The sequence below is a fragment of the Poeciliopsis prolifica genome, unplaced genomic scaffold (assembly GCF_027474105.1).
Source record: "Poeciliopsis prolifica strain line A6 unplaced genomic scaffold, Auburn_PproV2 SCAFFOLD182, whole genome shotgun sequence".
NCBI classification, from domain to species: Eukaryota; Metazoa; Chordata; class Actinopteri; order Cyprinodontiformes; family Poeciliidae; genus Poeciliopsis; species Poeciliopsis prolifica.
In genome coordinates this window covers 212,624-240,074 of record NW_026562557.1, presented here as the reverse complement: position 1 = coordinate 240,074, position 27,451 = coordinate 212,624, and the positions used below count along the sequence as shown (strand labels likewise).

At 50.0% G+C, this 27,451-nt stretch overlaps 1 protein-coding gene and 1 pseudogene across 1 annotated transcript in view; one reads left to right on the top strand and one right to left on the bottom strand.

Moving 5' to 3' along the window:
* Positions 1 to 18,720, top strand: part of LOC129356638 (matrin-3-like) — a 19,969-nt gene extending 1,249 nt beyond the window's left edge. Inside the window, 24 exon segments of the mRNA XM_055026220.1 lie at positions 1,308 to 1,643; positions 1,645 to 1,992; positions 2,340 to 2,401; positions 7,142 to 7,168; positions 7,252 to 7,334; positions 7,405 to 7,445; positions 7,517 to 7,633; positions 7,714 to 7,839; positions 7,913 to 8,090; positions 9,477 to 9,600; positions 9,667 to 9,727; positions 9,729 to 9,941; positions 10,901 to 11,017; positions 11,085 to 11,175; positions 11,267 to 11,283; positions 11,370 to 11,491; positions 11,559 to 11,718; positions 14,688 to 14,894; positions 15,565 to 15,693; positions 15,759 to 15,889; positions 16,441 to 16,717; positions 17,100 to 17,205; positions 17,278 to 17,393; positions 18,528 to 18,720. Coding sequence (XP_054882195.1) covers positions 1,368 to 1,643; positions 1,645 to 1,992; positions 2,340 to 2,401; positions 7,142 to 7,168; positions 7,252 to 7,334; positions 7,405 to 7,445; positions 7,517 to 7,633; positions 7,714 to 7,839; positions 7,913 to 8,090; positions 9,477 to 9,600; positions 9,667 to 9,727; positions 9,729 to 9,941; positions 10,901 to 11,017; positions 11,085 to 11,175; positions 11,267 to 11,283; positions 11,370 to 11,491; positions 11,559 to 11,718; positions 14,688 to 14,894; positions 15,565 to 15,693; positions 15,759 to 15,889; positions 16,441 to 16,717; positions 17,100 to 17,205; positions 17,278 to 17,393; positions 18,528 to 18,590 — 3,192 coding nt within the window. The 5' untranslated portion in view covers positions 1,308 to 1,367 and the 3' untranslated portion in view covers positions 18,591 to 18,720.
* On the bottom strand, positions 18,716 to 27,451 carry LOC129356631 (matrin-3-like; annotated as a pseudogene).

Here is a 27,451-nt window from a genome sequence, read left to right as displayed (position 1 = left end):
CCAAGCCAGTTGTGTTAGAGTTCTATGATAATAATAATAATAACAACAATAATAATAACAGCAGCAGCTTTATGTCTCAACCTGTGATCCTGACTGGAGCAGCAGGAGTTTAACATCTTTCTCCTTCAAAACGCTGCTGGAGATGTTCCAGAGTCCCCAGGTTTAGTTTTTCCACCGGCAGGTCGTCCTCTAACCGGTTAATGTCCGGTCCGGTTTGGTCTGGTCCTACCCCAGGTAGTGGGCGGGCAGTGAGCAGTGGCAGCTGGGGTTGGCTCTGCCTTCTCTCCGGAGTGAAGAACCTTTTGGTTTTGATTGACCCAAATAAATCCAGATGTTTTACTTTACCTTGTAGAAATGCATTTCTGGCCCAGAGATAATGATAAGACCTGGATCAGCTGATAATTTCACAAAACATATAAAGATAATTACTTTCTGCCACTGAATTTTTTTTAACATACAACCTTTACAATTTAGGTAACGTGGTCAAATGATGTAAACCAATAGCCACTCAAGAACTTTATTTTCTTTTTAAATCGATGGAAAAATAAAATTGACATCACAAGTTAATAACATATAGTTCTAGTCTTTCAAACAGCAGCTTCAGCGTTTCTCCATTGCTGTCTGGTCTTCCTAGCGGCTAGCTAATTCATTCTCTGGCTGCAGATGGCAGCATGTCCCCACAGCTAAATGCTGCAGCTAAATGCTGCAGCTAAATGCTGCAGCTTGCAGTGACGTAAATCACGAGCCAATCAGCGAATGCGGCCAGAAGCCAATCAAATTGCCTCGGTGCAGATGGCGCTACCCCTGAAGCAGGAACCACGGTCTGTGTACAGCCAGGCAGAACCGCGCAGGATCTGCTAATGGGAAGTGAATCTGGCCAGGACCAAACTGGTACAGAGCCGGTTAGAGGCGCCCTGAGTCCGGTCCAGTGGAACCAGCCAGGGTTATTCCTCCTGCTTGCTTGTTTTTCTGTGACTTTAGGATTACGACATGTTTAGATTCTCAGTTTGAATTTCTTGATGTTTTCTCGTGTGTCTTGATTCTCTGAGCTGTAACTGTGGTTCTGTAGAGCTGGGTCAGGTGATCCAGGAACTGCCAGATGGGAGCAGGAGTTTTCAGTATTCTAGACATTTCCAGCCGGTTAGCGCTGAGTCGATGCTGAAGACGCGCCGATCGGCGCTGCAGCTGCTGTCTGCAGGGTTTGACCTTGGCTCTGGTTAACTCTTGACCTTGGCGCCGGAGCGTCGGCCCCCAGTCGGTCTCTGGGTCTTTCTGAAGGTTGTCTCTGCTTCGTTGTGTCTCAGCAGAACATCGAGCTTCTTCCGGAGAAGAGGAGTTTCAGCCTTTTGGCCGCTTGGCTTGAGGTCATGGCTCAGCAGGCCGACGGAGCCCAGACCCCGTACTCCGTGGGGCGGGGGCTCAACTTTAACATGGCCGAGCAGGCACCCGGCCGCCAGATGGGGGGCGGGGCTCCGGGTGTTGGGATGGGCGGGATGGAGGGCCTGGATGGCGGCGGTGGCCAGATGACCCGGCGCGGCGATGGGCCTCTTGGGCGCCACATGAAGCTGTTCTCCAGTCTGGGCCTGTCGCCCTCTGACCTGGACGCGCTAGCCCAGATCCCTGATGAGGACATCACCATGGAAAACATTGCCCCGCATCCTGATGCAGCTGAAGAGCCGCAAGGGGGCGGCAGGAGAGCGTGGGGCGGCAGCCTCAGAAGCAGCTTTCCGCGGAGGACGGGACGGTTGGGACCCGTCTCCGGGTCCGTCTCGGAACCAGTCCTCCGGAGACTTTGGCTTCGGCTCCATGCGGGACGGCTACGGCTCCGGGTCAGGGTCTGGCTACGGCATGGGGGCGTCGTCAGACCCTCTGTTCATGCAGAGGAGGATGGGTTCGCCTTCCAGCGGGAAGATCCAGGACTTCCTGGGGGTCGCGCCCCCCATGTTCCCCCATGTGTGCGCTCTTTGTGACTTTGACGTTCATTCCTCCATGGTGAGTACGCCCGCTGCTTCTCTAACTGTTAATGTGTGCTGCCGCGGGGTCTCCCCCCGTGTTTCCAGGGGCTGCAGCTCCAGGTAACTTCATCCGCTCTGGGCTCCTTCATCCCAGTTAGCGCCGGTCGCTCCAGGTTCTGGTCCGGCCCGGTCTGAGTGGCAGCTTCGCCTCAGCCTCTTGTTCTGCCAGGATCCGGACCGACGGAACCACGATCGGCTTTTCCTCCAGAACCCACAGCAGAACCATCCTGCTGCTCTGGGTTCTTCTCATGACCCGGTTCTGTTCAGAGGTTCTGGCCCGTCTGATCTGGGTTCTGATGCTAACGACATTCTCTCTGCCTGCAGGAGTGGAACCATCACACAGCCGGCCTACGCCATGCGGAGAACCGCCGCCGCCTGCTGGACATGTGAGTCAGAACCAGAACCGGGTCCAGGTTCAGAACCAGTACTGGTCCGGTCCCTCCAGGATGTCGGGATCTTTTGCTTCACTTTTGAAATAAAGTTGTATTTTTTTGAAGTTTTATTTTTCTGTAGATTTCGCTCTAAAATGCTAAATCTACAGAATCGATTGTTAATCAGTAAATCAGTTTCTCGTTCCAATGGAAGCGACGTCACTGCGTGTGACGTTTACGTCGCTCGGCGCCATCTTTACAGGCCACAGACCAAAACGAGCGTTATTTCGGCGTTTCATCGTGACACAGCTCCGCAGAGTCAGGGCGTTTAGCTTGACCCGGTTATGAACGCTGATTACGGCCAGCTGTTCTCGAACTGACCCTGACCCGTCCATCTGCACCCAAACTCTCCTGTAAAGAAACGCCTTGTGACCAACTGATGCAAACAGTGGTCATTCATGCTATTACACCAGGAACACTATTAACATTTTAAGTCGTAGTCAATATTTTAAATAATTTTAATATCAAATGTTTTCTTCAGTAGCTTCCAAATCGTGGCCCAGTAACTCAAAATCTGTGAAATTGTTCTACTGTATAGATGAAGCATTTGACCCCTTCTTTATTTATAACGAATTTTATATTTTACGAATATTTTTAAACAATGTTCATAAAATGTAGTGCATCAGACAGTCATCACATTTGTTACCTGTGATGTTCAATGACAGACATTTCTAGGCCAGGATCTATTTCATTCCATATTCACTTCTTCCCTGAAATATGCTAAATATTAAAGTGCGATCTATTTCATAACCTTTATTGTTTACTCTTTCATAACTGTTTAATTACACTGAATATTTAAAGATGGACTCTTTCATCTGGTTTGCTTGTTAAATTAATTGTTTACTGCAAAATGTCAGATTATATATGTTTACTTTAATCACATAAAATGTTTTTCTTTTAAATGTAATTTTTCATTACATGTATGTTTATTACCTGAAACATTTTAAATATCAAATTTTTACCTAAAATGTGATTCATTTCATCACCTGTTTACATGCAACTTGAAGTGCTTGAATCAAACGTTTCATGAATGTTTATCACATTAAATTATGAAAGTAGAGAAAACAGACACTCCCACTGTTCACATGAATGCTTCCTGTTCCTCCTCAGAGTGAGCAGCCTTGCTGAGCTCCTGCTGCGGTTTCCTCCTCAGCCTCTTGCTCCTCTTCTGCAGCCGCTACTGTAACTTGCTACTTGTTGCTCCATCATGGTTTTGCTGTATCGCCTTTACTTGACGCGTGTCGGTCTGATGTTGTGGCGTTTCTCGCAGTGACCCACATTCAGCACTGGAACCCAATCTGGATTGAGCTCATCCATTTCATACGTCAGTTTGCCTTGAAGAGGACATATCAGGACATAAATCCGTATTAATACTGTGCATTTGATAACACTAGTTAAATAGTTTATTAATAATAGAATAACCTCGATGTCCACTGACAAAACTCGGACTATGCTACATAAAAAGTATAAGCCTGACCTAAACAAGGCTGACCCTTGAACTCAGCATAACTGAACATGAGTAATCTGGACAAATCATAGCAAAACATGATGACACAAAACCAAGAAAGCAAATTTAGACACTCGCCAGAATGGACATGTCTGGATCAAACTAGTAGATAACTTGGGATGTTGGAGAACGTGATATCAGGACGTCTCACCACTGATACCAGGACATGCGTCTCATTTTCTTTAGCTCTGTTAGCTTAGCTCTGTTAGCTTAGTTCTGATAGCTTAGCTCTGTTAGCTTAGCTCTGTTAGCTTAGTTCCGATAGCTTAGCTCTGTTAGCTTAACTCCGTTAGCTCTTAGCTCTGATAGCTTAGCCCCCTCGCTTTGTTTACAGACAGGAAACAGTGAAACGAAAGTCAGTTTTCCCTCGTCACTATTTCGGTCGTGTGATCAGACATTTCATCCAATAACGCAGCGAGTTCCAACCATTGCTAAATAATTTGAAGTAACTTGGATTCAAAATGTCTGTGAGACAGTCGGTTCTGTTTATGGCCCCTCAACATGGCGCCCATGTTCCTTCATATCCTTCAATACAGAGTATGTCTACAGAAACAACGTCACAATCCAAAGTTCTATTACATCCAAACAGGAACCAATATATGGAGAGGAAACACAGTTTGGCCACTAATTGTTCCCCCAGCTGATCAGATGAGGCCTGAAGACCCGCAGCATGAGACACAAAATGAGAAAAAACACATCTAGACAATCGCGTTGTCTGATTTCTTTAAAAAAATTCATTTGCAAACAGTTTAGGTTTGATATTGACCTAAACGTATTTCACCAAAGATCTGTGCATCGACGCCAGAGACCCGAACCCAGCAGGCCGGGCCGGCTGGACAGAGCGGCTGAGCAACAACGAGAGAATGGAAGACCGACGCGGATCCCGTCCCTCCGTCCGGCGGCAGTGACCGACCTGCAGAGGGCGTAAGGTCAGAGTTGCTGTCAGCCACGCCTTCATCCCACGCGACCCGACTGGAGCATTCTGGTGATCCAGGAGGGAGAATGTCGGGTTCTCGGATGGAACCAAAGTAAAACAGTTTGGAAGAAACACAATGCATCATGATTGGAGGACAGTGAGTGCCAGTCTCATCATGGAGGTGGCAGCATCATGCTTGGGGCTGCTCCTCTGCAACGGGACCAAGACGACTGATCCATGACAGAACGACCTGAGAAAGACCATGAAGGCTCCGCCGAGGCGTTTCCAGGTCCTGGTTGCCTCGCCAGTCTCCAGATCTCAACCAGTTGACGATCTGTGTTGCCCAGCTAGAGAGCAGCAACGGGCCAACGCACCAGCAGCAGTGTGTAAACCTCCAGAAAACCTCTGACAAAGGAAATGTAACAAAGTCCTGAAAAAAACTTTTTGTTATTCAACAAATACTTGTTTTCCATCGTAATTTGCAAATTCTTTAAAAAATCAGACAATCTGATTTAAGTTTTTAGATGTTTCCTCATTCTGCCTCTTAGTTGAGGTCTACCAATGATTGGGGTGGTCAATCTGCGGCTCTGAAATTTCCCACACCCCTTGAAGGCATCACCAACTAAAGCAGCATGCAGCGCAGGTCGTGAAAGAGGTGAAGCTGGCGCTGCAGTGTTTGTGGCTCCAGGAGGACAGACTGCAGGAAGCCGCTTTCCTCCGCAGCTCCCTGACTTCCTGTCGGCTGCTGCATTTCATTTTGGTGGGTTTTGCGCCGCATCCAAGCTCAGCATTGTGGCGCAGAGTGAAGCAGGATAAGCTGCTGCTGCCCAAATAATAACTAGAAGCAAAAACGTGTCAGTTTGTGCTGCAGGTTCTGGTGCCGCTGAGGGAAAAGCAAACCGGTTCTGATCACGTGAACAGAACCGGTGCTGTGGACATCGCGGTGAGTGGCAGGTTCATGCATTTCAGATATGGAGCGATTTTTAAACAGAAGGAAACCGACTCCTGAGAGTTGACATTATTTATCACAGAGCTCCAGGCCGGCTGCTGAACCTGTGGAGATTTCATTTACTGCTCATGTTCAAAATGTGACAGGGTTATGTTCAATGCCCCACTAAGACTACTGAGCAGGAAGTTGCAATGCAAATGTTAGAAGTTACCATCTGAAATGCATACAAATCTGAGCCATGCGAGTAAATTGCCAACATGCTTCAAAACTGTCCTGTGAGAAACATTTTCCAGGAAGTTTTCTCTGAGTTTTTATTCGTTGTCCCGTCTTCACTCACATGTGGAAAAACCGAACCTCAAGACGTCCCACTGACACGGGGAATAACTTTCAGTGCCATATGAAGCTAATCCTGAAATTGCTGTGCGGCTCTTTCTGGTGTCGATGAGCTGAATTTGGCTCTTGATGCTGAACTGGTTCGTGACCCCTGACCTGCGACGTCAACTTCAGCCTCTCGTGTTTTTACCTGGGAGAACTTGCACAGCTGGTGGCCGACTAAGTTCCCCTCTGTGTGGTGATTCTAGTTGACATGAATGTGCAACTTCCTGTAGAGACTGATTAATAACAGGCAGAGCTTTAGCATTGATGCTAATGCTAGGGGAATATGAAGGTCAAATTGGTGTTTAAAGGGCCGGTGTCAGATAAAACCAACTTTTTGATCTTTCCGTTGTGTTTTTTTCTGCAGTGTTGCTCTGATTCTTTCATGCTTGACACGTCCTTTAATTCAGCTGCTGAATGCCTGGGCGGACCCAGCCCCACCTTCGAGGCACAGCCTCTCCAGACTAGCCAGCAGCAATTAGCAAATACCTGCTGAGCTTGTTATAGGAGCTGCTGCTCTGTAAAAACCTCAAAGGGTTAATAGAGGAGCCATGTTGGATGACTTCCTGGAGGCAGAGCTTCAGAAACAACAGGCGTTTTTAAAGAGACAGGAAGTCAAATTCTTTTTAAATCATATATATATAACAACTGAAGGTGATATAGTTACTGGATTATGATGTAATTGGACACGATGTAGCAGGGAAATCCATCATACTGGCCCTTTAAGACGCTGCTGTTAACAACAACTTCATTCAAATCTATTGATTTCTCAAAAGGTGCATGGATAGATTAGAAATGTCCTCTATTGGCCCTCAGCAGAAACTCACACAAACAGAAAGCATCAAGTACAGAGAGGCTTTTGCCACGGTGATGCCTGGAGCAGTCTGACGGGTTTGGAGGGGGAACTGGGAGCTGTGATGGTCTCTGATGGCTGTTGTGTTGTTTCAGGTATCCAGACTGGGAGCCTGGCAGGAGGTAGGTCTCTCACACACACACAGACTCCACTTTCCCAGTGTCCTAGTCCAAGTCGGTAACGTCTGGCTGTTATTGGGTCGCAGGGACGGCCCCAACCTGTCTGCGGGCCTGCTGGGACCGCCGCCCATGTCCTCTGGGCCGCTAGGCGGGATGTCGTCCGGCTGGGGTGAGACGTCCTGGCGGGAAGCTGGTCTGGTCCCGTCTCCTCGGTTCTGACCGGTTCTGTTTGTCTGCAGGAGGCCGCGGCCGCTCCGAACTCTCCATGGGCCAGAACACGGTGAGTCGGACCTCCAGCGTCCGCCCCGGTTCCGTTCCGGCTCCGTCTGACGGTTCTGGTGTCGTCCTCAGCTCCGCAGCAGGGTGGTGGTGGTGAAGTACGACAGGAAGCCTCTCAGCAACAAGACGCTGTTCGCCTTCACTGAGACGTTCGGCCGCCTGCGGGAGCACCTCATCCTGTCCAACAAGGTACCACAGAGGCCCCGGCCCGGCCCGGCCAGGCCCGGCCCGGCCCGGCCCGGTTGACAGCGCTGCGTTTCGCCCCTCAGGCCTTCCTGGAGATGGAGAGCCACGAAGCGGCGGCCAACATGGTGGCCTTCTACAAGCAGCATCCCACCAAGCTGTACGGGAAGCCCGTCACCTTCTACCTGTCCCAGAGGCTCATGGTCATCGAGGTGACGCCGCCGCCGCCGGGCACGTGGACCGCAGGAATCGCTGGAACCGGACTCATGCCTGTTCTGTGTGCAGAAGTCCCACCGGGGCGCGGACCCAGCGGCGGACCGGCCCTCCAGGGACGTGGTCGGCCATGGCAGCAAGGTGGTGTTCTTTGCCAACCTGCCCAAAGACGACGAGCAGAAGAAGGAGCTGCTGACCATCGCCAGACGCTTCGGCACCGTGGATAAGCACCTGTTCCTCACTGACCAGGTAAACCCATCAGAACCGCCTCGGGACGAAAGAGGGGCGGAGCTTCAGCTGAGGTCCGGGTGTTCCTCCTGAAACTGTCGGCTTTTATTCAGCTCCTCCGTAGACATTTTGGTCTGTAGAATTTTATTGTTTGGAAAAGAATTTTAATGATAAAAAGAAAAAACAGTCAGTGGCTGAAACAATTTAAGATGGCCACCATGGTTATCAAGGAAAATGTACTTTTGCACTAATTTTGCCATTATTTATTGTTGATGAATACGAGTATAACTGGTGTAGAAAACATGTTTAGGCACAGCGAACCAGAACGTTATGCTCCTTTTCCACCGGGTCTACGTCAGCAGCTCGGCCCGGCTTCACTGCGGAGTGACCGCGTTTCCCCCGGCCGACTCGGCTCTGCGGCAGGGTGCCGCCTGCTGGCGGTGGGGGTATGCGCCCCGCCTGCAGGCGCCAACTCCTTCGTTACCATGCGACCGAACGCCAGTTGTTGTTTTTCTGAGACAAAAGAAGAAGAAGAAAAAGCTGAGCTACTGTTTCATAGGCTGATTGTGATTTTTCTGAGACTTGAAGAAAATGCGCGGCAGCTGATCTCTGCCTTGCAGGAGGAAAGCAGGTGGCTCAGACGGTGCAGGTGAGCTAACGATGTTCTTTGTATTAAACTACTATAAAACTTGTAATAGTGCCGAATATAAATGCATTAATGTCAGTCAGGGTGTTGCAAACAGCTTCATAGTGTCCGAATTCATTCCTAATGTGTTTTCAGATGTGGGTAAACTGCAGAGCTTCCTGGTTCGTCCTGCATGAAGGTGTCAAATGCCGCCGCTAACATGAACACAAGAGCCGGTTTTTTCCGGCCAGCCCCGAAAAAACCGGTGGAAAAGCGAGTTGAATGGAGCCGAATGGAAACGAGCCGCTGGATCGTTTCCATTCTTGTTCACCAATTAGCTAAACAAGAATCTTAGCTCTGTTAATACTAAACCGCTAACCATATAAAATGATTTGATAAGCTGCTAAGCACAAAAAATGACTACAAGCTAACGCTAACCATTAAGACTTGCGAACAATAAAGTCCTCAGTTTCTGATTCTGCGGCATTTTAAAGTTGTATCAACATGACGACCGAGAGGAAACCGTGAGACGAAAAGCTAATTCAAAGATGGGGAACATTTATAACAATAATTGTTTAAAAGGCTCAAAAATGATGGCTATTTTGAAAAATGGCTCTCATCCAGAAATTCTAGTGGCTGACAGAAAATGTGAAGGGGGTTAGCATGCTAATGCTAATATTATTGTAGTAAAGATTTTTAAAGTGAATTATCTGCCAGTAATTGGCGCCGGTCCACAATCTGTTCGCTCTGTGACTCCACTGAACCGCCATGTTGCTTTCAGGCGTTTCGTCCAGCTGGGAACCATGGAGGACGCAGAGATGCTGGTGAAGTACTACAGCATGAACCCGCTCATCATCAAAGGACGGCTGATCCGCCTCAACATCTGCACCAAGTACAAAACCCTGAAGTGAGTAAAGCAGGCCGACCTCCTGTCCTGAAAGTGGCGCTTCTGCGTCCTGACTCTGTTTGTCAGTGTGAGCCACAGGCAGGAGGAGAAAGATGCTCCGAGTCGGAGGACCAGCCGGTCGGACGCCCTCCAGGACCTCCAGGGAGACCTCCTCCAGGAGCAGAGAGGAAAAGAAGAAGAAGGACGACAAGGAGAAATCTGCAGCGGTGGAGAGCAAAGAAGAAGAACCATCAGAGAAGAAGAGAGGCGAAGAAGAGGAGGGAGCAGGAGGAGTCTCAGATCAGGAGTCAGAGAGAGCAGAGCCTGAGAAGGAAGAGCAGGAGGAGAGACACCAGGAGGAGGTGAGGAAGAAGTGTGAACAGGTCCCACCAAAGTGGGTCTGTCTGTTGGAACCCAGTGTTCTGATGCTAAACATTAGCATCAATGCTATGCTTAGCTATTAAAATATTACTAGCATAGGGAGAATCACAAGAATGCTGACTAACATAAACTTCTTCCCTCCACGGTGGCGGAGCGCGCCGCCATGGCGTCACACACCTGGCAGATGTTTCTGTGTATGATGAATGAAGGTGTCAAATGCCGTCGCTAACATGAACACAGGAGCTATAAATGTCTGGGCAAGGTCAAAGTTCAGCTATTAAACTGACTGAAGATGAATACAGAAACTAAGATGGAGTATATAATTGTTTTTAATAAGCGAATTTGTATTTGTGGACCTGCCTTTTTATCATTAAATTGAATATACTTTCAGAGTTTTGTATCACTTTTCTTCAGGTTAATTTAGAAAGTGAGCTGTTATTAATTTTCTAGATTACAGGAAAGCAATCTTTCCTGTAATGGATGAAATCTAGTCCACATATGAGTCCACTAGTACTCACAAGTGGACTGGGATGTGAAGTCGTAGTTCATTCGCTGTGGAAGACTCTCTGACAACAGCCTGAGATGAACCTCTATGAAAAGTGATGCTAATGCAGGAAACTGGACTTTTTAAAAGTGGAGAGGAAATCCAGCTCTTGGATTTTAGTCAGATCAGCTAAAAACAGTTTCTGTTGGACGAGGACAAACTGGAAAACAGACAAAAGATGAATTCAGGATCTGAACCCGTTCAGTTAGGAAGCTCCACTGTGAAAAATTGGTCTGATATTGAATGTGATAGTAATACTGCTGTTTTGTTAGATTTACCAATGTTTCATTTCATCTTTTTTATCTGATTACTCAATCGTAAGAATAATCGATAGTTTACTCGATTTCTAAAATATTGGTTTACAACAGCCCTAAATTACATCATTGCTCTGACCAGGATTCTAGTGATGATGACATCACAGAGGACGGGGCTAAGAAGGAGGCTGGAGGTTCTGCAGAGGATCCAGAAACCAAAGAAGAAGACAGCGCTGAAGCACCAGACGATGGAGAGGAGGTGAGGCGGGGTGGAGGTTCTGTTGGGTCGGACCAGCCGGTTCTGATCTGGATTCTCGTGGTTCCAGTTTGACCAGAGCTTCCTGGAAAACATGGAAGACTTTGTGACCCTGGACGAGTTGGACGAAGACGACGGCGACGAGAGCGACGACGGCATCGGTTGGTGATCAGGTCACTGAGGCGTTTCAGCAGCCAATCGGATTAGAGCTGATGTTTGGCTTTTTCTTCCTGTCCTCCTTCTTTTCTGCAGACAACACGAGAAAAGGGGTACGCCTGGTTCGAACTCTTGCTGTCCCGCGACCCCACAGCGCCCCCTTCCTGTCTGAGGTCAACTGTTTCCTGTTTCCCTCCAGGGCATGAGGGTGGTCAACATCCTGGGCTTCAGGCGCGGCTACAACTACCGCAACGAGATGCTGGCGCTCGCCAAGCCGTTCGGGAAGGTGGTCAAACATCTGGTTCTGGATCTGAGACCGAGGTAGGGACGCCCGCCCGCTGCTGGTTCACACTCCGCTCCGGGATCGGAATCCGCTCCGGGATCGGAGTCCGCTCCGGATCGGAATCCGCTCCGGGATCGGAGTCCGCTCCGGATCGGAATCCGCTCCGGGATCGGAATCTGCTCCGGGATCGGAATCCGCTCCGGGATCGGAATCCGCTCCGGGATCGGAATCCGCTCCGGATCGGAATCCGCTCCGGGTTTCTGCTGTGCTCAGATTCTGTGCAGCAGTTTGTGCTGAATAAGATAAATAAGTCATCTCCATGGTGATAAAGGTGTGAAACCTGACTGTAAATACTTTAGTTTTCCTTTCTATGCTTAGCTGCAGTGGAACCGTTAACTAATCAGTGTATGATAAGCCTGGCGGCCCGCCATGCTTTACAATCCTCCCGCCAGGCTAAGTGTTGGTTGTTTTTGTTTTTATGAAAATAATAATTAAAGAAAAAATCTGTTTTTTTTAATTTTTTTATTTTTATTTTATTTTATTTTGCTCTGAGCGTTTCAGTGGGGGAGCAGATTTGCTCCACAAAGATCAGTTTATATTGATGCATCTAAAGCCGATTTCTAAAGAGCTGCCGCAGCTCTGCCGCAGCTCTGCTGCAGCTCTGCCGCAGCTCTGCCGCAGCTAACCCTGACCGGACACAAAGAGGCCTGTACGAATATTTACATCACTCCTTTGAGGAATTGCGTCTCTTTGGCAAACTTAGACTCTTACACATCAAGGTCAGAGTTTAAATCCGCCGCGTTGTAATATTCGGCTTGATTAAAGCAACTCACAAAGAAAACACAAGGGGGATCTTGTTCCAGGTAAAGGTTAAAAGTGTTACCAGAATCAGTTTGATAAAAAACAAATGTTCACCCACTCAGTATGAAATTAAAGGTTTGCACCAGAAATAATTTATTCAGAAACCCAAAATTTGAATAGTTAATCAACCTAAATCAACATCAAAACCCCCCAAATATCAAGAGTCTGATTTGCCTTGTCAGGCCGATTCACAAACCACACTTAAAAAATAGAAAATCCCAAAAGTCCTGTTCCTTTTTTATATTTTTGTCCATAAGGAGTCCCATACTTCCAAATCTAACCACGACCTGGAAGCGTCGCTCCGTATTAATCCCCGTCTTCTTCCCCAAGAAAAATCCAAAACGTCAAAAATGAACCCCAAAAAAGATGAGAAAAAGAAGAGTGGTACCACCCAAAAAAAACCCAAAAGAAATAAAGTCCAGATCTCACCGGGAGCGTCCCTTTTCCCCCCGGTGGTTTCCTCCATGGACTGTCGTCGTCCTTCTGCACCAGGCGGCGTTCCCTCGGTGCACCCTCCGGTCCAGGCTTCCGGGCCCGATCTGTGGCGCTGGGACGAACCTTAATCGAACCTTAATCCATGTTTTATCTTTTTGTTGCTTTTCTTTGGATTAAACAGACAATAAGGATAAGGCCAAAACTCCCGCTGCACAGATCGACACATGAGCGTCTTTCTTACAGATTGCGCCGCGCCTTCTGGCGCACACGCCCCCTTTTTATCTCTAATTCCCACACACCTGGCCCCAAACATGATTTACCCAACATCAGTTTTTTTAACAGTGGAACTTCGACATTTTTTTTTCTTATGTTTATTTATAATGAAATCCACAACTGTTCCACTAGACAGCTTGGCATTTTTAACATTTATTATATTTACTGAGAAAAACAAACATAGTGGTTATGTTACAGCGTTGCTCTATGTGAACCGCAGGAATAACTTGTAGTGGCTTTCAGAGTGTTGAGCAGCTGAGAATGATTTATATTTGTGAACAAAGAATGATGTGGGTCGTTTCCATCTCAACTCGCTGCCCAGCGCCGGCTCTGTCTGCGCTGATAAAGTTCATGTCTGTGTTCTGATTGGCCGGTGACAAAATAAGACATGCTTAGCTTGGTGGAGGCACAGCTAAAGCCTGGTGGCCCGCCAGGCTTATAATATACTGGTGCATATCAGCTACCAATGCAAGGCATCGTTAGCCAGCAGCTTTTGGCCTCCAGCAGGAAGTTGGGGTGGGATCTACTGCACAACGCTGCGCTGCAACGGCTCCATATGAACAAGGTTAAAACAGAGAAATATTCCGCAGTTATCAGAAGTAGAAAATCAAACTGAAGATGTGGATATGTGAGGAATGATCAGAACATTCATATGTTGGAACTCAGGCACTTTACAGTAGCTGGATTATATGAATTAAAGATGAATGATTATTATTATATTCATAGGTATTTTCAGCTCCAACTCTTCACCATCTAAATGTTGAAGTCATCGTAGCTTCCTGAACTTCATGGATCAGTAAATAATAAATATGGCTGCAGTCGCTCAGGAGAAGCAGCTTATCCTCTTCATCACTCCTTCCTCCTAATCTGCAGATAAACTGATCAAAACTTCTCTGAAATCTTCACAGCTTCCTCTGATTCTGCGTTCAGCCTCATTTACGGTTTGACTTACACTGATCGCGCCACCAGATGGCGCCGGCGTTATAGCAGCACTGCATCTCGGATTCTGACACATATTTCCTTAAAGCTTAATGATGGAATGAAAGCAGCAGTATATCTTTTGAAATGATTTCAGTGGTTTTATCGTGGCCGTGAGGTTTTGCTGTGGTGCCGAAGCTAACCACCACCATTCATTTCTTCTTCCTTCATTTTCATGGAAAACGACTCAGAATGAGCAGCTAAAAGTTTTATATTCATAACGATCAGAACAACAAGAACCTAACTCTGTCACTGGAGTCAGGATAAATGACTAGCATGACATAGCAACATGTTGGTCTAACTTAAGCTTTGCTCCTGCTGGTTAGCTTATTGCATAACAATCAAAGCTTCCACAGTATTCAGGTTTTCCAAAACTAATTCAAGTAAACATAAATTCAGTTACTCTTTCTGACACATGCAAACACAAACGCTCATTTGACGTATAAACTGTTTCTTAATGCTTCTTTAGCATAAATGTCTGTTAGCTGCTGCTAGCAAACCTGCTGCTAGCTAGCAAACCTGCTGCTAGCTAGCAAACCTGCTGCTAGCTAGCAAACCTGCTGCTAGCTAGCAAACCTGCTGCTAGCTAGCAAACCTGCTGCTAGCTAGCAAACCTGCTGCTAGCTGAATAAAAGCACAGTTCTCTAAAGCTGCAGTAGGTGGCAGCAACGCTCCACATAAAATCAGATATCCAACCGTCTGAAGGAGAGGGCGGAGTCAGCAACTTTAAATGCTTCTGCTGCTCTTCCTCCTCCTCTTCCTCAGGCCTACATCCAGTTTGAGACGGAGGCAGAAGCCGTCAACATGGCGAAGTTCTACAACGGCAACGTGACGGCGACGGTTTGCGGCCGGCCTGTCAGGATCACTCACTCCTTGAGCTACCCCACCATCCAGGTCAGTCCTCTTCTTCTGTGGTTTCCTGGCCAGTCCTCCAGCTCTTCTTCTGGTTTCCTGGCCAGTCCTCCAGCTCTTCTTCTGTGGTTTCCTGGCTAGTCCTCCAGCTCTTCTTCTGTGGTTTCCTGGCCAGTCCTCCAGCTCTTCTTCTGTGGTTTCCTGGCCAGTCCTCCAGCTCTTCTTCTGTGGTTTCCTGGCCAGTCCTCCAGCTCTTCTTCTGTGGTTCCTGGCCAGTCCTCCAGCTCTTCTTCTGTGGTTTCCTGGCCCCTCTGTGTATCTGGATGTTTCCATCAGCTCTTTGTTTGTCATTTTGACCCTTTAGATGAAACTTGACGTGTCAATAAAACTTTATATATGAGGTTCTGTTCTCCAGGGGGCGGAGCCTCTGTAGCTGCCCTGTTGGGTCGGTCTGTGTTGCAGCGTATCAGAATCCACCCCTGACCAAAGACAGTGCAGTGAAGATGCTCAGGTTTTCCAGACAATAGAAGCTGCAAAAAAACCTGAATAAAAGTACAGCAGTTCCCTGTTGCTGTGGTTACACGCCAAACACGATTAAAACTACACAAACGAGAGAGACGAGCCGCCACGTCGGACCGGCTGTGGATCCGACCGAGTCGCCGGTTTAGAACCTGGTGAAGGTGATGATGATGGTGATCTTCCTCCCCCTCAGTGCGGATCCGGCAGAGTCGTCTACATCGGCCAGATTCCCAACATCCGCTTCTCCGACGAGGAGATTCTGGCGCTGGCCGAGCCGTACGGAAAGATCCGGAAGTACTTCCTGCATCGGATCAAGAGAGAGGTACCGGCCCGGTCCCGGTCCCGGTCCCGGTTCCGGCTGTCTGACCGTTGTGGTTCTGCTTGCAGTGCTTCATCGAGATGGAGAAACCCGAAGCTGCAGAGAAAATGGCCGAAGCCTGCAAAGGGAAGCAGCTCAAGTTCCACGGCAAGCGGCTGACCGTCTACGTGAGCCGCAAGTACAAGCAGCTGAAGCACGGGTGAGGGGCCCCACGACCAGTCCAGGGGCCCCGAGTACCAGGGGCCCCGAGTACCAGGGGCCCCGAGTACCAGGGGCCCCGATTACCAGGGGCCCCGAGTACCCTGAGTACCAGGGGCCCCGAGTACCAGGGGCCCCGAGTACCCTGAGTACCAGGGGCCCCGAGTACCAGGGGCCCCGATTACCAGGGGCCCCGAGTACCCTGAGTACCAGGGGCCCCGAGTACCCTGAGTACCAGGGGCCCCGAGTACCAGGGGCCCCGATTACCAGGGGCCCCGAGTACCCTGAGTACCAGGGGCCCCGAGTACCAGGGGCCCCGATTACCAGGGGCCCCGAGTACCAGGGGCCCCGAGTACCAGGGGCCCCGAGTACCAGGGCCCCCGAGTACCAGGGGCCCCGAGTACCAGGGGCCCCGAGTACCAGGGCCCCCGAGTACCAGGGGCCCCGAGTACCAGGGGCCCCGAGTACCAGGGGCCCCGATTACCAGGGGCCCCGAGTACCAGGGGCCCCGAGTACCAGGGGCCCCGAGTCACTGCAGCTCGTCTCTTCCAGCCATCAGTATCCGGCGCCGTCCAAGAGGGACAAGAGTCCGGAGTGGAGCGGTCGCGGCGCCGAGGAGCCACCGGCCAAGAAGCAGAAACAGGAGGAAGAGGAGGAACGCGAGGAAGAGGAGGATGAGGAGGAGAAAGAGGCCAAGGCCGAGGAGACGGAGGAGGAAGAGCAGGAAGAGCAGGAGGCGGGGCCAAGCTGTGACATCACCAAAGGTTCCACCTTGGACAAAGACTCTGCAGAGAAACTTCCAGAAAGTTCAGACGATACAAAACCAGAGGTGAGTTCTGACCCGGTAACGAACCAGAACCGGCTGTCTGTGATCCGGACTTGTTTCTGTTGGTCACTCTGAAGTCCTGGTTGTCCTCCGACCGGTTCTGACCCGGTTGCACGTCGGACCCGGGTTCTGACTGGGGATGCAAACAATTCATTGACGTACAACCAATGATCAATCAACGCGTCATTAGATGGAAGCGATCGATTATCTAATGACGCCCCTTAGATCCTGTGGATCTTTTATTTTGAAAATCCTTGAAGCGGATTCTCGGCCAACATTGAGCCACAAGCAGGAAAATGAGTAAGAAGCGGATCAGGGGTCTTTGGATCATCTGGACCCGACCAGAACCTCCGACCCGTTTCACCAGCTTCACTTTGTTGTGCAGGAGCAGATGGAGACGTCGACCAATCAGAACGGGCAGACAGAGGCCCCGCCCCCTGCCGAGCCCAGCCTGGCGTCTCTCCCGCCCTACGACCCCGACACGCCCCTCGGTAAGTGCCCTGAAGCTGCTTCCATGGTTACAGACCCGCGGTTAGAACGGTGCGCTGTGATTGGCTGTGCAGGCGTGGAGCATGTGAAGATGGGATTCTACTGCCGCCTCTGCTTCCTGTTTTACTCCAACGAGGAAAAGGCCAAGAAGGCGCACTGCAGCAGCCAGGCGCACTACCACAAGCTGCAGGTGAGCGGCCCGGTTCGGCCCGGTTCGGCCCACAGAACCACACCCGCTTGTGTTGTTGAAGTTATGTATTATACCGGATGTAACTAATATCTACAGGTTTTGAATAGCGCCACCCACTGGCACAGCTCTGAATTGGGGATATACAAAGATATCATGAATTTTCTTGCTTATTGATACAAAATTAGTTTTTTATTTATTTTCAGGATCTTCAGTTTCACAAATGTTTGCTACAAACTAATCCATCAGTCATGAAATGTGACTTGATTGAAGCCGAGATCAAAGCTTCAGAAACCCAAAGGGTTTCTGGTCCAGGTGTGTGCAACCTGGTCCAGGTGTGTGCAACCTGGTCCAGGTGTGTGCAACCTGGTCCAGGTGTGTGCAACCTGGTCCAGGTGTGTGCAACCTGGTCCAGGTCTGTGCAACCTGGTCCAGGTCTGTGCAACCTGGTCCAGGTGTGTGCAACCTGGTCCAGGTCTGTGCAACCTGGTCCAGGTGTGTGCAACCTGGTCCAGGTGTGTGCAACCTGGTCCAGGTGTGTGCAACCTGGTCCAGGTGTGTGCAACCTGGTCCAGGTGTGTGCAACCTGGACCTGCAACTCGGTTGGTTTGGCTCCAATCTGGTTCCGTACCTAAATCCTGAGTCGGATCTGAATTCCTGGAGCCTGTTGGTTCCGACCGGCTTGTTGGAATTCGGTGACCGAATCCCTTCAACACTGAAGGGATTTTCCATTTTACAAACAAGACAATAAAATGGTGGCTAAATGAAAAGTGACTGGAACAAAGATAACGTTAGATTTTTTAAAATGAAAGCTATATTGATCCGCAGAAATTGAATGAGCTTAACTGACGAATCAGAAGAATTAGAAAAATCACCTTATTTACCTGCCAGGTGACCTGAGGAAACATTTAGCCAGTCGGCTTCCTGGTCACATTACCCAGAGTCCCTCACTAGTCACAGGACGTCTGTGCTAAAAGTCAACATTAAACTTCAACTTGTCTTATTTTGAAGGGCCACTTCCTGTTTCATCAGTTCTTGGTTCCAGAAGTTTCAGCTCAGAATAGCTCATGTTTTTGCTTCCAAGTGCTGGTTCTGGTGGTTCTGTAAGGTTCTGTGGCCGTTTCTCTGTCCTTCCAGAAACATCTGGAGAAGGAACGGGCCAAAGCACAGAAGAAGAAGCTGGAGAAGACGGCGGCCTGAAAACAGCTGCAGAAGAGTTTCATGTTTTTTGTTTTTATGTTTTCGATGTTTGTCGACCCTTCAGAACGAACCGGGTCAGGACCGTCTGGATGTGGATCTGCCGTTCAGAACATTTACACAATAAACTGGTTCCTCAGAATCAAACTTGCTTTATTTCAAACTAACATTTACAGCAGCAGGAAGCGAACGGTTCTGATCCGTAACTCAGCTCGTCCGTGGATCGTTGCCAGTTTTCTCCTGCAACAGACAGACGACACGTTAGCTAGCGTAGCGCGTAGCGTACTGCTAATTGGGCTGCTGGTGTCCATGGCGACCTGGTACTTCCTGTAGTGGGCCGGCGTGGCGCAGTGCTGCAGCTTGGCTTCGTCTTCATCGATGAAGATCAGCTCACACAGGTTGCAGAAGTAACCGACGACGGGACGAACGAACTCCGCTCCTGAACACACAGAATGCTGAGGGGTCAGCGAACGCACCGCGGCGTCGGGGTTCTGATCGTCGACCCAAATGTTTCTGATTGGACTCGAAGTAAAACGAGGAATCGGTTCAGGCGTGACGCTTACCGACGGGTTTCTGCGGCTCAGTGGCGCCCTCTGCTGGCGGCGCTTCAGACTCCTGGAAACAGAGGCGGTCACCGATTGGTCCAAACGTTCAAATAATCAGCAGAGCTACAATATTGATCCCTGATCTGAAAACAATTTGACTGCATTCAGTTTAACGTGTCACTTCCTGTCTGCAACAGCTGCGTTTCCATTAAAACCAGTTCAGTCATTGAACGCACCGACAGCCACTTCCTGTTTCGCCAGCAGAACTTCCTGTCCGTCACGTGACGCTGAAATAAATGAATCACCAAACTGATCCGGTTCTGCTCCGAGCAGAACATCGGCCCGGTCCGAAACAATCCGGACCGGGTCACCGGAGCAGCCCGGCTTGGCTTCAGAATCCGACCCGAACAGAACCCTGAGGACGGGTCAGAGACCGGACCTGCTCAGCGGTCCTACCTGTTCACGTGGTTCTGGTTCTCCTGGGTTCTGTTCATCGGTCTTCATTTGCTGCTTTTTCTCTTCGTCAGCCTCTGGTTCGGTCGTGCTCCGGTTCTGATCCGGTTCTGATCCGTTCTCTGTCCTGAGTGTCTTCAGAGGAACGTCGTCGTTCTCAGGAATTGCTTTTCGTTCTTCAGGACCAGGTTCTGGAGCGGTTCTGGTACCATCGTCTCCAGATGACTTCCTGGATTGGGTCTGGGTCTCGGGCTCTGGACCGGATCTGTCTGGTTCTGGTTCCTCCTGGGTTTTGGAGACGGAACCAGGACCTTCATTGTCTCCAGTCGGTTCCGGCCCGGATTCTGCAGAACCCGTCTTCCCGTCCTCCTTGCAGCGACCGTCGGCAGGTGGAGCTTCATCTGGAACGGACCAGAACGTCGTCAAGAACCCAAACAGAACCGAGTCGTCCTGAAGGTTCTGCTTACCTTCGTCGTCCGTCTTCACCTCATCCAGAGTGATGCAGCTCTCCAGATCCACCGGGAATTCTACTTCCTGTTTGGGGAGGAAGAGAACGTCAACCTGAACCAGAACCAGCTAAACGGGTCGCGTTCAGCAACGATTCACTGGAGTCCAGACCATAATAATCAATGTTCCTGTTACTGGTGATCAGCTCAAGTTTAAACCTGATTCCGTATTGACCAGTTATCGATCGATCAGAAATCAATCAGGTATCGATGCCACAAGAGAAACGGCTGGACCAGTTTCTCTGATCCGAGACATTAGAAGGCAGAACGCCCACTGCAATCATCTCTCAGGTCAGAGGTCAACTGGTTTACAGCTGCAGGGACTAAAGCTGTTCTGCCTGGATCTAGAGCTGCAGATCTAGAGCTGCAGATCTAGAGCTGCAGCTGTAAAGGAGGAATGAAATGGCTGCAGCTGAAACTCCATGTTGGTTTTTATTCACTGTTGGCTTTTGGAATCTGATCATTTAATATTTGGCTCATTTTTTATTAAACGTAATTTGATTTTCTGGCTCTAGAGCTAAATCTAGATCTGCTCCAGAGCTATTACTGTGGATCTGTAACTCTGGAACGTTGATCTGTTCTGTTAATGATTGGATGGGTCAAAGGTCACCTGGTGACATTGTCATGTAGAACTCAACCACGTCGCCATGGTAACTGAATCCCATATGTGGTTCTGGTCCAACAGAACCAGAACCATCAGGTGTTTTACCTCCTCCTCTTCCTCAGCTCCGGTCTTCTCCACCTCTTCTCCATCTGGAAAATCATTTCCTGGTTTCAGTTTTTCCCTCCACAGAACTTTCCCTGCAGGTGGTTCCGGTTCCTCCTCTGGTTCCGGTTCCTCCTCTGGTTCCGGTTCCTCCTCTGGTTCCGGTTCCTCCTCGTCCTCCTCGTCCAGGTTCTGTCCGTCCTCGGCGATGACCTCCATGCCCTCGATGTCGCTGTCAAACCTGGAGACGGCAGGACTTTGGGTCAGCAGACGCTCGGCGGTCCGGCAGAGTTCTGCTGCCGATCGGACCCGACTCACTGATCTTCATCACCCAGCTGGTTCTCCTCTTCCTCAGCCACAGGCTGGGCTTCATCATCATCACCACCTTCATCCCTCTGGGTTCAGAAGCCGATCTGGACTCTGGCAGAGACCAGAACCGATCAGAACCCGATCAGACCCGATCAGTTCTGTCCTCTATTATGGGATGTTTGGGCTCTGCTGGTTGCTATGTTAACCAGAATAAGGTCCGGTTGGTACCGGTTCTGGTTGTTTACCTGGGTTCTGTGGTTCTTTGGGCTTTCCCTCCGCCTGGTTCTGGTTCTGCCCCGGCGAACTGATTCCGTGTCGTTCTCTGGACCTGGACCGGGTTCTGGTTCTGGTCTCTGGTCTCTTCCTGTCTCCAGAACCGCTCCGTCTCCGCCGTCCTCCCCTGGACCGGTCTCTGGACCTGGACCGGGTTCTGGTCTCTGGTCTCTTCCTGTCTCCAGAAACCACTCCGTCTCCGCCGTCCTCCCCTGGACCGGTCTCTGGACCTGGACCGGTCTCTGGACCTGGACCGGGTCCTGGACCGTCGGGTTCTGTTGGGCTCCTTGGTCTTGGCCGGCTCGTCTTCGTACTTCTGGGCCGACGGAACCCGCCTGTGGATCAGAACCAGACGGTCGGTGATGGAGAGCTGGTACAGAACCAGCTGTGGGCGGGTTCTACTCACAGCAGGGTCCGGTACTCGGAGGAGAAAGCCACCTGGATGTTGGCGCCGTTGAGCCGCAGGGTGCTGGCCGAGTAGTAGTCCACCAGCTTCTGGGCCTCAGCTGACAGCTTCATCTCTACGAAGGCCTGGACCAGAACCAGAACCCGTCAGAACCGGGCCCTGCCGCCCGTTTGGACGGAAAGGCTCTTCGGACCTCGGACCCGAACTCACCTTGGAGGGCAGGAAGAGCGTGAAGAGAGCTCCCCGAAGCGCTTGGCGATGCCGAGCAGATCGGACCGGCCGTCCTTGCCGCTCGGCGCCGGAGTGAAGCTCACCACCTGGGAGCTCTGAGGAGACACAGAACCATCAGAACCAGCCGGCCCAAACCGCTCAGACCTCTACAGCTCCTCCTAGTCCACCGGTAGGTTCTGGTTCCTGAACTGAAGAACTCTGACCCACCTAACCTTCAGCTAACATGCTAAAGGTCATGGGTTGCTAACTACCAGGTGTAATAAAGTGAAGTTGCTCCATCTAGCATGCTAGCAGCAGCTCATTAGCTTATTAGCTACAATAAGCTAATGAGCTAAAGATAGGTAAAGCACTAATGACAACTGTAGGCTAGCAGTAGTGTGTTTATTAATTAGCCAAAGCCATCAAATGTGTTCATTTGAGCTCTAAGGTTAAAATTAGCTCAAATGTAGCAATGTTAGCCATCCAGGCTAAAATGATCTTAAATGCTTAAGTTACCAAGAGCTCAAATGTAGCATATTGACTAACATGAATTTACTCCATTCTGTGTGCTAGCTTTAGCTATTAGGTTAGGATGATGATGGTGATGATTATTATGCAAATGAGCTGATTGATGTCATGCAACAGCTACAATTAGCTAAATTGCTAATATTCACTAAACACCATCATTAGCACTTGACCAACATTAACTTATTCCATTCATTCCATTAAGTTTAGCTTTAACATCAAATTTAGATGACATGCTAATTGTTGCTAATGCCAACATTAGCATTTACCCAATAATAAGATCCCAAACCTGTTTGCATGGAAACCAAGGGGAATCTCTACAGTATGGATCTGATTCAGTTCTTCACTGCCTCCAGCTCGGTTCTGTTCAAGTCTGGGTCAGAACCGCTCGGTCGCTTCAGGTGTGTGTTCTCAGGTGTTGTACCTGCAGGAAGCTGAAGGCGTTGGAGATGTTGAACTCCACTTTCACCTTCTTGGCTTCCGGGTCAGAACTGCTGTAGAACTTCACCAGGTCCTTGGCCTGATCAGAGGAGCCCATCTCCACGAAGGCCTGGGGAGCACAGCGGTGGTTAACCCCCGAGGCTGTGTGTGGTGTGTGTGTGTGTGTGTGTGTGTGTGTGTGTGTGTGTGTGTGTGTGTGTGTGTGTGTGTGTGAGATGAAGACTCACCAGAGACGGAAACATGAGGATTTTTCCGACCTTTCCAAACGGCTCGATGAGTTTCCTGAGAGACGCCTCGTCCACAGCTTGAGGGGGGAACTTGGCACACACAACCTTCCCTTTATCTAATGCCTGAGACACACACACACACACACACACACACACACACACACACACACACACACACACACACACACACACACACACACACACACACACACACAGTCAGGCCCAGCAGCAGCGGCCTCCTGATGACCTGAGCAGAACCTTTTTACCTTCTGCTGCTTCTTGGACATCTGCGGACCTGCTGAACACAATGGACCCGTTAGAACCATCACAAACCAGAACCAGAGTCATCTCCCCGGGAGGACTTACCTCGGTTCTGATTGGGTCTGGGGGGCGGCGGGGCGGGATTTCCTCCATCTCTCCTTTGGTTTGATTGGTTCTCGTCCCTTTGGCAACAGAAATGATCAGGTTAGCAGGTTCTAATGCGACCCGACCCAGTTCAGCTTCAAACCCACACTGATCGCACAGTGAAGCATTCAGATAATCTGAACTCTGACCCTGGGAGGTGGACCCTCTGCAAGCGTTCATCAAGTATAGAGGACTCCAAAGCTCTTCACCCTCTGCTGGTGAGCTGCAGAGGTGGATGGTTTGTACTGATATGTTGCCTTATCAAAATGATTCACACCCTATTCAGTCATTCACATGCTGATGTTGGCAAGCTACTGTATAGTAGCCCATCTGACTGGCAGAGCTGCCATGCATCCTTTGGGTCCTCTGACCAGCACCAGCAGGTGGGTAAAGTGTCTCGCCCAGGGATTCACCTGGAGGAGTTGGACCAGGAGGGGAGAGGGAAGTCTGGGCCTTCCTACCAGGGCTGCTGCCCCCTGACCCGACCCCGGGTGGGTCAGGGGGATGTTCAAGGTTCTGCTTGGTCTCCTTTCTTGGCCCCCAGAAGCCCAACGAACATGTACCGAGTCGCTGGGAAGGAAACTCAGGACTGGATCAGAGGAATGGATCTGGTAAATGTGATGAAAGTCACTGACCTTCCAGGACTTCCCAGGCGACAGTCCCACCGTGGAAACCTGCAGAGGAGACGAAGGGACGGCTTCAGAGTGAGACCAGGTGTGTGTGACCAGCTGAGACAGGTGTGTGTTCCTCACCGCTGCAGCAGGTTGAGCTGCCCGTCTGCGTGTCCAGTCGTGTTGACGTGCTGAATCCAAACCTGAAGCACAAACAGGAAGTGAGGTCATCAGCCATCTCGCAGTTGACCCGACTCTTCCCGCGATCGTCCGGTGACCCTGGACGCCACCCCACTCACCTGCAGTCCCAGCCTGCAGGAAGACAGGTGACCTTACCTTCTCTGACAGAACGGTGATGTCACACAGCGAGCAGGAGTACGGGAACGCCGGCGGCAAAGTTCCATGGAAGTCCAGAGCTTGTTTCTTGGAGGGCATGGCGCCGGAGGCCGGGTCGCGGCCCCGGTTCAGGATCCGGTCTGGAACCCGGGGCGGGGCGTGGCCACTGAAGGACGACCCGGAGTCGTGGCGGCGCTCCTCAAGAGGAGGAGCCGTCCTGAAATCACCTGACCCGGAGAAATGGGAGGGACGGGTTCTGCCCGCTGACCCCATGAAATAGGACCCGTCCTTACCGTAGACGGGGGGCGTGGCCTGAGGTCTTGGTCCACGGCCCGCCTGGTTGACGAAGAGGACGGTGGTGGGGGGACCTGCCCGACCCGGAGGCCTGCTGACCCTGCCAGCGGTCCGGCCGGGCTGCGGGTACTGGACCGGCTGGCGACGGAGCTGCTCCCAGTCCCTGGGGGCGGGGCCGAAGGCCTTGAATGAGGAGGAGGGGGGTGGCGGAGAGGGCAGCCTGGCAGCTAGAGGCTTGGTGGTCCCCAGGTGGAACGGCTCCTCCGGGCGGGGGGGGTAGCCGGGCGCCGGCGCTTTCTGGCCTTTGATCTGCTTGAGGATCTGAGGAAGCGACTCCACGGTCAGGATGTCCTCAGGAAGCTTGGCCAGCACCGACAGGTCCTCCGGCTCCAGGCCACAGCTGCTCAGCAGGCTCAGGACGCCGCCGTCCTGGGGGGCGGGGCCCGGCGACAAAGACTCCTGCGGGGGGCGGAAAAAGTTCCCCTCCGCTCCAGAACCGTAGCGCCGAGGGTCGGGCCGCAGGTCCGAGTCGGACGGCTGTCGGAACGGGAACATGGCGGGTGCCTGCGGAGAGACCAGGTCAGGAGACAGAGAGAGAGAGAGAGAGTGAAGCTGGGGGCGGGGGAGCAGACAGAAACTCTACCTTTACCTGCAGACAGAACCAGAACACTTCCTGCTCCTGCTGAGACACAGGAAGGAAAACCTGAAAGCAGGAAGCTCCTCCCATGGAGCCCGGCACCATCACAGGTGCATTCTGGGAAGGGAGGCACAGCGTGGCCAAGATCTGATCAACCATGAGAGGACCAACCAAGCTTCGGTCCTGGTGCTGCTGGTTCTGGTCCGGTTCTTCACAGCTTGATGACCCAAAGTCACTCTTACCTCTAGAACCGCGTCAGTCCGGGTTCTGATCGTCCGGGTTCTGATTGTCCGGGTTCTGATCGTCCGGTTCTGATCGTCCGGGTTCTCATCTTCTTGGTTCTGTGGCTCCAGAGGGTAATCATCTTGTTGTGGGTTCGAGTCCTGTCACATGTCGATGCGTCCTGGGGCAAGGCACTTTACCCCAAGCTGCCCACCGAACCGGCGACTCTGGTGTTCGGTCTGTTTACCAATCCAGAACCTCCGCATGAGACAACAAGTCTGTGGGACGCTCCAGTCTTCAGAGACAGCTGGACGTGTTTTTTCAAGGACAAAGGGAAGAGCTGGAGCTAAAGCACAAGATCTTGATCCCAGTCTTCTTGAAACAGCAGCAATGCTTCCTTCTGTCCCCAGAAACAAACATGGCTGAACGACAGATTTTATGAACTTTTCTCAGCTTTAGTATTTATATGAAAGTCCAGAAAAGTCTCCCAAGATGATGTTGGTTGTGAAGTTTGAATATTACCGACCACACGGTGAAAATTCTGCTGCTGAATCAAAAATCATTTGGAGTTTTAAGCCTGAGGAGTTTTTATTAAATACCCAGAAACTTTAAAGTGCGTTCCCTCACTGTAATGTTCTGGTCGTTCATGTGGCCTGGCTGGACACTGAAAGGCTTCCAGATTGTTTCTCCTCGTTGTCAGATATCTGGACATTTGTATCTTTAGGACAGAAATGCATCACAAGTCAAAGGCTTTCCTCTCTTTCCATCCTGCCTAAGATAACAACAGAAACTTCCAGGAAGAAGAAACTTGATAGAATATAGACCAGGGTGTATTTGTTCACCTTCCCTGCAGTAGAGGCACCGTGTGTCAAATGTCACTGATCCTAAAACTTCTGATGCTCTAGAAATAAAATTAAGCTTTTAAAAACATCCATTTCTGTGAAACTCTGTTCATAAACCTGATATATAATGTAATCATTTAAATGATCGTAAATGAGAAATTTCACAAAATATGTTTTTATATGTCAAAATGTTTTTCAAATATGTTTACATTTTGGTGAATTGAACTTAAATTGACAAAAAATATATTTACATTATATTAAAAAAAATTGTTATTCAGCTGAAAAAGTATTTTAAAATCATTTCTCCAAAATAAGCTCAAATTGACTGAAAACTGAATTTGTTCTGATTGATGATGAAGCTGATGATGAAGATGATGATGAAGCTGATGATGAAGCTGGTTCTGCTTCAGCTGAGCAGAACCAGAACCCTCAGAAAAAGATCAGATTTCTTCCCAAATGACCCTGATGCCTGGAAATGTCTGATTTTTATAGAAAATGTTCCTGGAAACTGAACGACATTCATTCAGTGGAATCTTGGTTCTGCAGCAGAACCATAAACCGAGCCATGCCCAGCCGAACCGGAGCCATTTAGCCTTTATGTTGTCTGTCTAAAGTTGTAACACAGACAGCTTTAAGATGATAATTTCTGTCAAATGTCAGTCAGAACCAGCCAGTGTTTATCAGCAGCCAGCTAGCTCCCAGCTAGCTCCCAGTTAGCAGCTAGCTCCACGACTAACAGGCACAGGAATAATCCACAAACTCACCTCAGATCCACTGGAGACACTTTCAGGTGGAACACCGACCTATCTGTAGGTAAAACCCTCACTTTAATACAAAAATATCCGATAATAACGGAAGAATCCGCAGAACATTTGAGCCGCCTGGGAGACGTTAGCACAGCATCTTCTTCCAGCGA